The sequence below is a fragment of the Leptonychotes weddellii genome, chromosome 8, assembly GCF_054177405.1.
Source record: "Leptonychotes weddellii isolate Sample4059 chromosome 8, ASM5417740v2, whole genome shotgun sequence".
Lineage (NCBI taxonomy): Eukaryota > Metazoa > Chordata > Mammalia > Carnivora > Phocidae > Leptonychotes > Leptonychotes weddellii.
In genome coordinates, this window is record NC_138376.1 from 69,795,911 (window position 1) to 69,809,659 (window position 13,749).

At 36.0% G+C, this 13,749-nt stretch overlaps 1 protein-coding gene and 1 pseudogene across 6 annotated transcripts in view; one reads left to right on the plus strand and one right to left on the minus strand.

The window, feature by feature from the left end:
- The window catches only part of EPHA7 (EPH receptor A7), a 165,343-nt gene that overhangs the window by 94,113 nt on the left and 57,481 nt on the right, over positions 1–13,749 (minus strand). For all 6 annotated transcript variants that reach the window (XM_081828671.1, XM_006727564.2, XM_006727562.2 and 3 more), the window contains exons 4-5: positions 8,467–8,622; positions 7,264–7,599 (exon numbers count right to left, since the gene is read on the minus strand). In XM_081828671.1, the coding sequence (XP_081684797.1) occupies positions 7,264–7,599; positions 8,467–8,622 (492 nt within the window). The remainder of the gene's footprint in view (positions 1–7,263; positions 7,600–8,466; positions 8,623–13,749) is intronic.
- LOC115941598 (U4 spliceosomal RNA) lies at positions 9,486–9,610 on the plus strand (annotated as a pseudogene).

A 13,749-nucleotide genomic window follows, 5' to 3' on the forward strand; every position in this document is an offset into this window, starting at 1 on the left:
TTTCTAAAATATCATGCCCTAAGGCATGAATTAGCATGACTGAATCCTGTTCTGCCTTTCAGATACATCAGGTTTATAAAATAACTAGAAACATGACAGCAATGTGTATCTTGAATGGCTTACTGTTAAAGGAATCTTATTCAGTTGATTTTTCTGCTGTAGCATACATGTGTGTTTATGTACATATGTTTTAATAAAACTAACACTATTTCTACAAAATGTTTTTTTGCTGGTAGTGGAGGTGGATTTCTTTTTTTTCTTTTTTCTTTTTTTGCATTTATCTCATTTCACTTTATGGAGATTGCTGTGTTTCTTATTACTCGATATAATCAGCAAATGCTCTCAAACAAGAAAATACATTTTCTTAACATCTTGTTCCCTTAAAATATAAATCAAGTTTATAAATTCCAAAGAAATATCAAAATATATAAATTTAAATAGGAACAATTTATCTTACTTACAGGACACATACCTTGATGGCCTACTATTTTAAATCATTGAAAAGAGATGATCTGAGTTAATTTATGAGAAAAATAGTCACAGTTGAATCACACTAATAAATGTGAGTGAAGATATCTCTGACTAATACAGGAAATGACTTTTGTTACTATCTCCTTTTTGTGTAAATTTGCTTATGTATGATGTTATATCATGTAACACTATGGTTATATTTCATTTGGGACATTATATAAACATTACAAATCTAAATGAAAATAACAGTGAAGCAAATGTTAATTTTGACAGAGAAATTTGAAAACATAAGAGAAATTAGTCAAATTAAGGTATGCAGAGGTACTTTTGAAGTTTCTGATAAACGGGCATTAAAATCATAGCCAGAAGGCAAATGCTACAGTAACCAACATTCTCTCCAAGAGATTTTGTTATTAATATCCTCCAGAAATAACACTTCTTAGTAGGTCCCTTTTTCATTGAAGAGTAATTTATCACCAGACCATTGAATCAATCAGCAAATTCGTATGTAAAGGATTGTACAGCGAAATTCTTAAAATACAGTAGTCCATGATAAGATTACGTAACACTGAATAATTCTAGATAAGCAGTGTACTTGACTGCAATAATCTGGGATGTTGTGAGGGACTGCCCGCATTCTCCTCAGTGAAGGACTGAAGAATTTATTTGCCCAGCTGCCGAGATGGCTGCTAAAAAAGCAGACCTCAGTTCCCTGCCCCCCTTTAGAATTTCCTTGTCTGAAAAATGACACCTTGCTCCTTTCTAGGCTCCTTCCTGAACCCATGTCTGGACAGCACAGAGGTATGAAAGCCTGACACTCTTTCTTCACCTCTGGGCAATATGGAGGTCCCTTAGAGGTGCAGAACTCCCCATGGAGTTGGCTGAGGATTCCAACGAAATTGCACCACAGGTCAGCTTCCCCTCTGCTCCAGTCTTGCTCCCTTCCTTTCTCTTCCTATGGCACTGATCCCAAGTACATGTCCTAATACCCATCTAAGTGTCTGCTTCCTGGAGAGCCCAACTTGGGAAATTACATCCTCTTTCAAGAGGTTGTAGTTTTCATCTTTAATTACTACACAATGCTTTCTACACCATCCTAACAATTATCAATCCCATTAAAATTATAGTATCTGTACACATATTACTCAGCTATAAATTACTCCATAATTCCAATCAACAACGCACTGCACAATGTATAGTTTGTATTGTATTATAACTGTCCATTTAACTATGAGCATAAGATGGGCTCTTAGAGGTCTTCTGTCCCAAACCTCTCCTTTACTTAGGAGGGCTAATGAGTTCAAAGAAGTTAAACTATTCAATTTTGACACACTTTTTTTTTTTTAAAGATTTTGTTTATTTATTTGACACAGAGAGAGAAAGAGCACAAGCAGGGGGAGCGGCAGGCAGAGGGAGAAGCAGGCTCCCAGCCAAGCAGACCCCAAAATGGGGTTTGATCCCAGGACTCCGGGATTATGACCTGAGCCGAAGTCAGACGCCCAACCGACTGAGCCACCCAGGCATCCCTTGACACTCTTTTCATGTACATTTTACATTTAAAAAATACCAAGAACATAGTAAGAGTTCAGTCACTAGTCACTCTATTATTCCTACTATTATAATTGTTATAGTACTATAACATACTTTTCTAATAAATGTAACTGGTATTAAGCTAAAAGCTCAATTTTTATAATATGAGGAGTCAAGTAGCATGATACCATTTCAGGAGAAAATTCAAGTTCGAAGAGCTGAAATAACTTATCTAAAATTAAGTAATTATGTCATTGAATATCAAATCCAATGCATTTTCCATTCATGTCTCAATGTTTCCACTCTTGTAAAATCATTTAACTTTTCTTGTGTATGACTAGTTTCCTCATTGGAATTAACTGCACAACATTCATTGTACAACTTGCATACAGAAAGAACTGTGTTACACGGTAAAGGTACAGATGAACATAACATAATCACTGACCTGAAGAATAATTGCTGAATCCCTTAAGTCTCTTTGGGGGTAAGACTACATATTGTAATTCTGTATGCTTTAAAAATTGTCTAATTGTTTAAGTCATCCCACAGTGAACGGAGGTATTATAAAAAGAGATAATTTTAGGGTGACCTGTTTTTAGGAACTTTCATACTTCTGCAGACCATTTTTGTGTTAATGCACTTAATCTGGAGAAGGAATGTAGTGGCACTTAACAATGTTCAATGGGGGAGGTCCTCTTGAGGGCCTACAATATGATTCACTCATCCTCCTGGCAAAATCAAATCCATTCCAATGTTCTACGCTGACTGGTATCTTTTCTGTGAGGACCGCCTTTTTCCCAAAGATAGAATGGATCTTTCCTTCTTGGAGTTTCTGTATTTTGTTCCTAATTGTCTACAACATGCATCACATTATATTCAAGTGCTCCCTCATATTAGATGTGTAAGTAAATTTATCTGCTACAATATGGGCTCCTCATTAGGGTAGGCCCAAACCTTACCTTCCTATCCTCAGCGTCCTCCACAGTGTTTGATTCACACGACTCAGTATAGTTGGCTGAGTTCATATCATAATTGTTATAAAAAATAGCATTTAGGGGCTCCTGGGTGGCTCAGTTGGTTGAGCGGCTGCCTTCAGCTCAGGTCATGATCCTGGAGTCCCTGGATCGAGTCCCACATCGGGCTCCCTGCTTGTCAGGGAGCCTGCTTCTCCCTCTGACCCTCCCCCCTCTCATGTGCTCGCTCTCTCTCATTCTCTCTCTCTCAAATAAATAAAATCTTTAAAAAAAAATAGCATTTAAATAGGTCTTAAGAACACGTATGTGATTATTAAGATCACTTTTGTTCAAGAGAACCTTCCAATGTAAGGAAGAGTTAGGATCATAATGTCATAAATAAAACGCATGTGCTTTCCGAAATCCTCTCTTATATATTTTTGAAATACCTCCGACATACATATGTTTGATATGTGTGACTTCACCCTTAAATAGGTCATATCATTCCTAACAAAATAAAACAACAATGAAAAGTATATATATATATCAGCCAGTTTCTGTAGGTCATATGTTCTGGATCAATAAATACAAAAATTACTGAAATATGAATATCACATATTATTCTCTATACACTTTTCATCTTAAAGTTAATTATTGGTTTAAAGTAGAATCTCAGTCTTAAGATCACTTGTGACTAGATAATAGTCACATTTTGCACAAGCAAAACAAAATTAACCTCCTCCCCCTCCAATGTTATAAAACATAACTGCCAATTCCAAGCCCCCATGAATTCCCCCCCACACTGTGAAAGATAAAGATTTTACAGTTTTTTGCCTTGACAGGTTCAGAAAGAGTTATACAAAAAGAGGATTAACTCAGCATTCATTTTGCTTCTCACTACAATAATATTTTTATGACACTAAAGAGTTTTAAAGTTTTTTCTAATATCTATCATCCAACATTTTATCTCCACTTTAGTCATGTAGAACTTTAGTGATCCAGCGAAGAGCACATAACTCCTAAGTGGCAGGGGAGGGGCTGGAGCACAGGTCCTTTAACACAAAAACCTTACCCCTACCCTGAACAAAGCATAAAGGGTCTTCAATGTACTTACATTTCTACAAACACTGGTTGGGAAAGGGATCTTGTGCTCCAGACTCCAAACTTAATAGAAAAGAAACTACAAAGTGTACACACTACCTTTCAAACACAGGCTGATTATTTTCCATCTTCACTCTATTCTTATCCAGACACATGCAGATTCTCCTAATAAATCTTTTTATAGTAGGCACTGGTGGATTGCTGATAAGGGGGATAACTGTCCAGAGATCCAGATTTAAACTCATCATTGAAATGATTGTAGCATAAACTAGGTGGGAGGTGATGCTGTTTAGTTAATAGAGAATGAGAATTTCAAGGATCATTGCAGGTTTCCATGGATAGTAATGAACATGGGCAAAATTTCAAATCATTCCTCCTTTAGAAAGAGCAAAAATACAGGTGATGGGGAGCAATGGAGAGTGGGTATACACATGCAATAGAACAGTCGCTAATATATTCTAAATTTCCTCTGTTAAAAAATAAAGGAAAACTTCTGCCCTGCATTGGGGCTCCCTGATCAGCAGGGAGTCTGCTTCTCCCTCTGCCTTTGCCTCTCCACACCACCCCACACCCGCTTTTGCTCCCTTGAGCTTGCACCCACATTCTCTCTCTCAAACAAATAAATAAAACCTTTAAAAAAATAAAGCAAAAGTTCTACAAACTTCTACAATTACCACAGATTGCTGCCTTATTTAGATGCATTTCTTTTTGAAAGTAAAAAAAAAATCTAACTTTAAATTCACGGGGTTTTAGCATTTGAGATGCAATAGAGACTAGGCAGTTGTGAATTAATATTTTAACATAAAAATATAATCACTGTTTGCTTTTTAACTTTCTTATATTTATTCTTTTTAAAAATTTTAATAGCTTTATTGAGGTATAATTTACATACCATAAAATTTACTCATTTTCAGTGTACAATTCAATATTTTCTTTATTATATGTACAGAGCTCTGCAATCATCACAATCTAATTTTGTACATTTATTTATTTTTTAAAGATTTTATTTATTTATTTGACAGAGAGATGGAGAGAGAGCACAAGTAGGCAGAGCTGCAGGCAGAGGTAGAAGGAGAAGCAGGCTCTCCGCCGAGCAGGGAGCCCGACGAGGGGCTCGATCCCAGGACCCAAGGATCATGACCTGAGCCGAAGGCAGCCACTTAACCGACTGAGACACTCAGGTGCCCCTAATTTTGTACATTTAAATCACCTCCCCCCTCCAAACAAACAAAAAAACAAACCTAGTTTGCTCTTAACTGGAAGAGAATCAACACCCAAAGCTACTTTACCTAACTACTGTGGGATATTTGATTCAAGAATTCATGGGAAAAATCTATGACCTACTAAGCCCATGCAGTATTAACCTAAAAAATTAAACAACAGACATTTAAGGAGCAAAAAAAACAGCTCCCCAAAGCAGCCTATTTGGTGAACTCTATTTGTGGCATTAGTTCAGCATCTTTGGGTCATACTCAAAAATAAATAAAAATGTCCCTTCTATGCTTGATATCAGCAGGGATAAAAGAATTATGCTAGCTCAGCAGACCTAAGAGTTTCTATTAATGGTTCCAAAGACAGCTATAGTGTCACAATCATGATCCTAAAATGTTTTGAACCCACTCAACAGGAAAGTTATGGTGACAAATTTCAATATAAAGCAACACAAGCAAAAATATCCGGTAAAATGATTTTAAGAGGATAGTAAAGAGGATCAGGGTAAATACAATGAATCAAACCAAATCAGTTAGTTATTTCTTTTGTCCAATTTTTGAAAATTAAAAATTTTCTAGGTTGTTTTCCCTCCAGATTTCTGCTTTTACACAGGAGATCTGATTTGCAATAGCTTTTCAAATAAACATCAAAAGAAACCTTTAGAATAAGAACGCACTAATCTGTTCAAAATGGTAAGCGTGAGACCATATGAATAGTTTTCATTCTGCAGATACAATTTAAATAGGTAACATTTTGTTAAAATTGGCATAGAAGTGAAGAATAGATTCACCTATGTCCAGAAATTTGGGATAATACTGGTTTCTGACAGCCAGCCAAAGATCAAGAAGACTTTGTTATAAGCTTCTTATTATGATGCTCACCCAACTCAGTACTCCAGTGCAGGTCCCATTTTATTAATGATGATGACATGGCACTTGGCTACATCTACTACATAGCATCTTCTTTCAGCAGCAAGAGGTTGAGAAAGCCCTCAATTTCTGAACCTTCTTTCAGTAATAAGATTTTTCTGAAGATCTAGACAGTCTCCAATTTCTGAACCTTCCATTCCAATTTATATTTTCCAAAACATACCATAATAAAGAATGACTGAGTAGGGCACCTCAAATGCCAAGAAGAAAGTAAATGAAAACTGCTTTTAGGCTAAGTTACAAGTTCACAGTCACCATGGTTATTATTTCCTAATTCATTTCTTTTGAAATCCTCATGAGATCTCCCAAGTACGTGCTCTAATATTATGAACAGTAATATAATCACAAATCTACTACTGATGAACTTAAAATTCTCTCATGCAAACTTTAACACAGACTTGCCATATATTACAAATATCACATTCTATGTGGTAAAATATTGGCTAAAGTGATGTGAAACAGTGCACTCAACTCTTTCATCATTCCTAATGATCATATAGATTTTGATCATAAGTGCATACCACACAAAAAAGTAAAACTGCAAGAATTAGCCTACAATCTCATTTTGTCCAATATTTTCACTCCCTTCCTTGAGATCTTTCAGCAGAGTTGCTTGTCTTAGAACAGTCTTTTTTATTTTTAAATTTATTTATTAGAGAGAGAGAGAGAGAGCATGAGAGGGGGGAAGGTCAGAGGGAGAAGCAGACCCCGCCGAGCAGGGAGCCCGATGCGGGACTCGATCCCGGGACTCCAGGATCATGACCTGAGCCGAAGGCAGTCGCTTAACCAACTGAGCCACCCAGGCACCCCTGTCTTAGAACAGTCTTAACTGCTTTACAATTTATCCCTTTTTATTTCTCCTGCCAGATCTCTGGAGGAGATGTTAACGAGTCTAGCAATGGTTTAATAGGCAACAGGAGAAATAACAAAGAAAAGTTAAAGGTGTGAATAATCAACAGGCTGGAATAATCGAGTTCTGTGTAGCCAAGTTAACTAAATATCCAAGCGAGACACCTCACTTATGTAGTTGCATTATTCACTTAGTGAAGACAAACACAAACACATACCTGCTTGACCAGTGGTGATACTGACAGCTGCAAAGAGCCTCTGGGATCGGCTTAAGTCAGAAACTCCATTTACAGCTTCTACTTCAAAAGTATAATTAGCGTGGGCTAGCAGGTCCATGACAGTGACATAGTTATCTTCTAATCCAGTCTGCTGTGGCATGTATCCAATGTTACTCCCACAGGGAACACATTCGCCCTGCTCCCAACTGCACCGCTTACACAATATTCTGTAGGTCACGTCATTTCTTCCCCCGTTGTCTGCAGGAGGACTCCATTCCAAACTCACTGTGGTTTGGTTGATGTTGAAAATGAGGTTCTGTGGTGCAGATGGGGGTCCTTTGGAAACCAAAAGAAACAAACAAATAAACAAAAATAGAAAAAATCAAACCCAAAAAAAATGAATGAAAGGATCTGCATGGGCCATTAAGCTAGTGGCTCAGTTACCATAGAGAAAACTAGTTGAAATGCTTTCTTTTACATAAACATTTCATTACCTTTCCTAGAGAAGCTGCATAAAAGCCTCCTTGAATTCACTTGGCAAGAGGCTTTATTTATTTTCCATTTAATACGTCAAAATGAAAACAGGATAACAACTGTCTTTGTACTTTTGTACTTTGTACTGCAAAAGTCTTTAGCTATTTTTCTTCCAAGCAATTAAAAAGAACAGTTAATGCACCTAAAAAAAAACAGTTGTGCAGTTGTTTAAAAATAGTCTCCCTTTTAACCATATAACAGAGAATACATCCATTCATTCATACTGTGCTCAAGAATGATTTAGAGCAAGTCTGGGATTGGCTTTGGATTTGGGTCTCTCCGATATTCATTAATTGAAGCACCAAGATGTGAGATTTGCTTTGTTTAGTGATGGAATTTTAACTTGGAAACCAGACTTTTTAATCACATTTCATATCCAAGTAAGACTCAAATAACTCTTACATTTATTTATGATTCCTATTAGACACATGTGAAAAATCTTAAGATGCATCTTGATTTTGCAGATGTGAAAGTTTCACTAAAGATGACATAAGATGTATCTATTTTCTGTTATTATTTAGCCTTGACAGTCCATGAAAAAAATGTAAGCATTTAATAATAATTAAGAATGCATTCACAAACCTGATGCCTATCTCAATGATGTCACAATAATACAAACGAGTGGAAAGATTCTGAAAGTCCTTCCCTACTTTACTATTATGAACTTACTTGTGCAGGCAACATACGGTGGATCAGATGGAGCCCTGTAATACCCATCCTCACATTCACATCTTGAGGAGCCTTCTTTATCAGAAAAACTGTGAGTTGGACAACGAGAGCACTGAAGATCTTGAGAGGAAGATTTGTAGAACCCACGGCCACAGGCTGCGTATGCAAAAGAAAGTGAAAATAGAAACATGAGAGCAAATAGACGTTTTTAATTTTAGTAATATTTAGCAAAGAATAAAATATGAAATTTAATTTGTGAAAAACAAGCTCTCTATGGTAAAATTTTGTTTTAGTGTATATCAATAACCCAGTTTTATAATACTACATTTTAAAGTTAAATAATAAAAACCAAATGATACAGCAACCTTGCACCTGTAGTTGGCATCAGTTCAAAATCAAGAGCCCAAAACTGAACGAAAGCATAATTTAATTGGACAAAAACTCAGGATATTTAATTCAGGGTAAGTTTAATTTCAATATAATTATCTTATCTGTTGATACATATTGACATATTTCAAAGTTATGTTTTCTTAATATAATGTAGCTGTAAATTAACTTCTTATGTGTTAATTTGGTTCATATTGAAAAATATTAAAATAATTTTAATTACCTGACTAGAAATAACAATGATACAAAAAATTTCATCTGAATATGATAGAAATGTATACCCTCCCAAATTTTCAGAAAACTTCAAGATATAATTTCAACCAATTTTAAGTTATAAGGCAGGCTGCTTTCCACTAAGTCAACTTCCTTGTTACTAAAAATAATGAAATCCTATGAAAAGGAGAAACCTATTCCACCAGAAATAAGGAGAAAGCCTTCAACTGTAAACAGATAAAGACTGTTTCTCCTCTGCTGAGAGAGGTTAACAGTAGTCACACTAAAACAGCAACAGTAACTGCTCTCAGCAATGAACAAACATGTACAAAGAATGTCTCTATCACCTCCTTGTGAAGTTGCTCTTACTCATTTAGATCCTATTTTCTATTAAATCAAGTAGTCTTGAACCATCTTCTAGCTTTGCACAGTGGCAGTATCATAGACAATGAGGTTTATCCAAGGTGCGATTACTGCTAATTGAACCATTTTCTATCACTGATCATTTTATATATTTATCTTCAATTAAAATTTAGCAAATTAAATTTTCATTATTTCAACAATTTTTATTAATGGCATTATACATTGAATATATTAAATATGTTTAATTTACCCTTCATATTTATCAAATGAATATATGTTTAAGTTTTAGTGACTTCAAATTTAATAGAAATTCATCATATCTATAAAGAAAGATCAGTGAATATTTAACATAAATTCAATTATAACTTTTAACTTATTATATTCACATTTTTTAATGTCCTCAACTTGGGCATCACTCAGGAACTTAATCACATTTTCACTCTTAGGTGGGATAAACAATCCTATCTAATCAAGATGGTATACTGAGTCATTCTCTACTTCTGTTCACATGTTCAATATTTAATGCATAATTCTGATCCAATTGAGAGCTCAAAATCATCTTTTGAGCTTCAAGAAAATAAGGCTATTTCCCGCAAATGAGACAAGTGTTTTAGATAACTTAGAAATTTAAAGGCAAGTTATATTGCAATAGATAAGTGATAGATGTGTAAACAGAACTACAACTATCTCCTTGTAAATATATGATCCACTACTGTCCTCAGAAGCCATTCTGCCTTTAGTTGGCTTCGGCAATTCATGTAAGAGAAAAGCATTCACAAACATCTTACGAAAAGAAGCTTAATACAACTTCACATGTTCTCAGTAGCAACTGCTCCAAATCTAAGGCACAGGGAGAACAATTAGATTGATTGCAAAATAGTATAACAAAAATGTAACACTTCAAAATGTTTCTGAAGATATGATCTTGCCACATAAAAATGGTTAACTGGTAAGATAAAAGATCTGGCATGGGTTTCTCAGGATAGAAATTCCTCTCTTTAAGTATTCACTGTACCTTGCTTTATGTACTATCTGTAATTCAATGGTCACATATGACATCCATAAGATAGAGAAGACCATGTTTTACTCACAACCTGCACTTTGATAACATTAAGGACCAGAGAATTTAAAAAGGAAAAGAAAGAGCCAGAGAGAAGAGATATGTGCTGACAGTCTTTAATGACTTGTGTGTATTAGTTTTTACCAGGAGAGGAGGTTAGGGAGCAGGGAAATGGGGAGCACAATGGTAACATAATTTACCATCTACTAGGGAAGGCTTCCAGAATTAGTAGGCAGCACACTACCTAGTGGAATCCCACAGAATCCTCATTCTCCCATTGCAAATAAAAGCTTCTAATAAAGGCGTATTCCTATTTTTCTTACAAATAAGAAGGGACATTTCTTGCTCAACTTGCATGGTTTCTAGAATATATATGGTACCTAATGCAGAGAAATTTAAAACCCTTATCACTCAACTTTCAAAGTTACATTAAATTCTGTTACCACTTTAACAGATGGGAGAGCAGATTTGAAGCAAAAGTAACCTGAGTTCTTCAAATAATTCTGTTTGTCTAGGTTAAAACTGGATTTAGAACACAGGACTACTGATACTCAACCATACGCTATTCCACCAGCCTTGACTGGCCAAAGTCTGGCCCTTATTCAATGGGTCTCCAGGGCTCTAGCAACCCTAAAAATTAATTTTCTATGGGTCCCTGTTGTCTTTTATTATACCCTTTTACTAATTTAAAGCTATTATTTTAATTTAGAAAACTATGAAGTAATAGCCTAGCACACCTCACAGAAGAGATACTAAATAGGTCTTCTCAATTGCACTGTGAATTTTGGCACCGAAGATGCCTGCAAAATTGTGGAGTACAGGCATGGCTATCATTAAATAGATAATGATAGAGGCAGTACCGGAAAAATGTGGTCATCAAAGTCTTAACATTTTTTCTTTGAAGTAATATTCTGTTTCAGTTCAGTTAATGTTGAAAATAATAAGTTGTGACAAGACAGTTTTCACTTAATCTCTAGGAAGACTATTAATTTAGAGTTATTAAATATAAGTACAAAATCTTTGGAGCTACAGTGTTAAGAGCAAAGCCAAGAACATGCGAAGGCATAGCTGTATCTCTTAGGATAATAGTTAGCGACTGAGTAGTAAAAAGTTTGGGAAGGAAGTAACAGATGCTCTTAAAATTACAATTTTAGATGAGATATCTATACAAAATAGCTTGAGTAAAATACTCAGTGCAAGAAACTGGGATGAAGTGGCATCTCTGAGAGTCAGCCACATAGGGAAGAACTAGGTGAGCTCTGCAATGGCTCCCGAAAAGGCTATGTGGAAATCAAGGCAATTTCTCTTTACAAATGCAGCTGGTTTTCTAAAAAGTACTAGTACAAAAGTTTTTAGAGGTAAATGCCTTCTGAAACCTTAAAGATACATTCCCTTCATACAGAACTATGAAGTATGCAAGAATTAACTTTCTAGGAATTGTGAAAATGCAGTTTTAAAACTTTTTTTTCTTTGCTTTATTTGTCAATCTGTTCAATAGCATTTGAACTCAAAGCAAACTTTAATTAATATAGTACGAGCGCTATGGTAAAGTTAGTTACAACAAGAAACCTACAATTTTAATTTCCTTCTTTTTTTTTTTTTTGATTTATTTATTTATTTATTTGACACAGAGAGAAAGCACAAGTAGGCAGAGAGGCAGGTAGAGAGAGAGGGAGAAGCAGGCTCTCCACTGAGCCGGGAGCCGGAAGTAGGGCTTGATCCCAGGACCCAGGGATCATGACCTGAGCTGAAGGCAGCAGCTTAACCGACTGAGCCACCCAGGCGCCCCAGATGTTTTTGCTTTTTTAATTGAACATTATTTTAAGGTAATGTTCACTAGGTTGATGAAGACTGGGAATACGTATAAAATTTGTTTTCCATGTTTAATTATTTTTGTAAAAATAATCTTTCACCTATTATTTGAGTAACAGTATTTTTTCAGTGTTACCACAACAGCCTTGGATTCATTCTTTCGACTGTTTTTTTCAGTCCTTTAGGGCCCTAATGAATAAAATAAGTTCATTACCCCAGAGCTGAGAACCATAATCTTGTCAGACTTCAGACACCAAGCAAGTTTTCACTTAGTCCATTATTTATTTTTTAAAGATTTTATTTATTTGACAGAGAGAGCACAAGCAGGGGGAGTGGCAGGCAGAGGGAGAGGGAGAAGCAGGCTCCCCGCTGAGCAGGGAGCCCAATGCAGAACCCCATCCCAGGACCCTGGGATCATGACCTGAGCCTAAGGCAAACGCTTAACGACTGAGCCGCCCAGGCATCCCAAGTCCATTCTTTAAATGAAAAGCTATCAAAGAAAAAGGGAATCTAGGAAACATGTGAAATTTCTGTTTACCACACACTAAAAATATAGTGCAATACATCCACTAAATTATGTTACAGCATACTATATTACAAGACCTGCTATATTATCTATTGTGATGAAATAAATATAATTTATTATGTTTAATTTCAGCTATTTTTCAATAAGAACAGTGTCCTTATGTAACTACATTGGTTCAAATAATGTTTGAAATTTCAAGTCTTTTAAAAAAGAACACAAAAAGCAATAGGGTTTCCCATTTATAAATGAATTACTTAAAAGTAATAATACTGCAACAAATTTCTCAACAAAAATTTGAGTATTTTACTCAAGCTTCTCATTTAAATACATGAGAGTTGATACTAAAGCCTTGTATTCTGATTTCTCAGTTAAACTCTCCTCACAATCAGATTCCATACTTGTCTTCAATGGATATCAAGTGTTTAAGCAACAGGGTGCCAGGCCTTTGAGCATGTACTTGCATGACGCATGCAGTCTGTGGAACAATCAGGGTACTGGTAGAACAAATCTGTGTTCAACACAGATTAACAATTCTAAAGGTCATCCTCAAAGCCATAGACAAATTTCCGGGTAGGTAAAGCAATCAGGTGAAATGGAATATCTCTTCCTTCTGAATGAGGGTGCAGACACTCAGACTCCCTCTGGTTCTTTAGGTTATGACCTATAAGGGTAAGCTTGGGGTAGGGGGATATCCTATCGATTATATTTCTAAGGACCCTTTCCCACAAACCGGTTATCCCAGAAAATGCACATGCTTCTAGAGTTCTTCTACAGGTAAGAAAGATTTTTCTGGGGCGCCTGGGTGGCTCAGTTGGTTAAGCGACTGCCTTCGGCTCAGGTCATGATCCTGGAGTCCCGGGATCGAGTCCCGCATCGGGCTCCCTGCTCAGCGAGGAGCCTGCTTCTCCCTCTGACCCTCCCC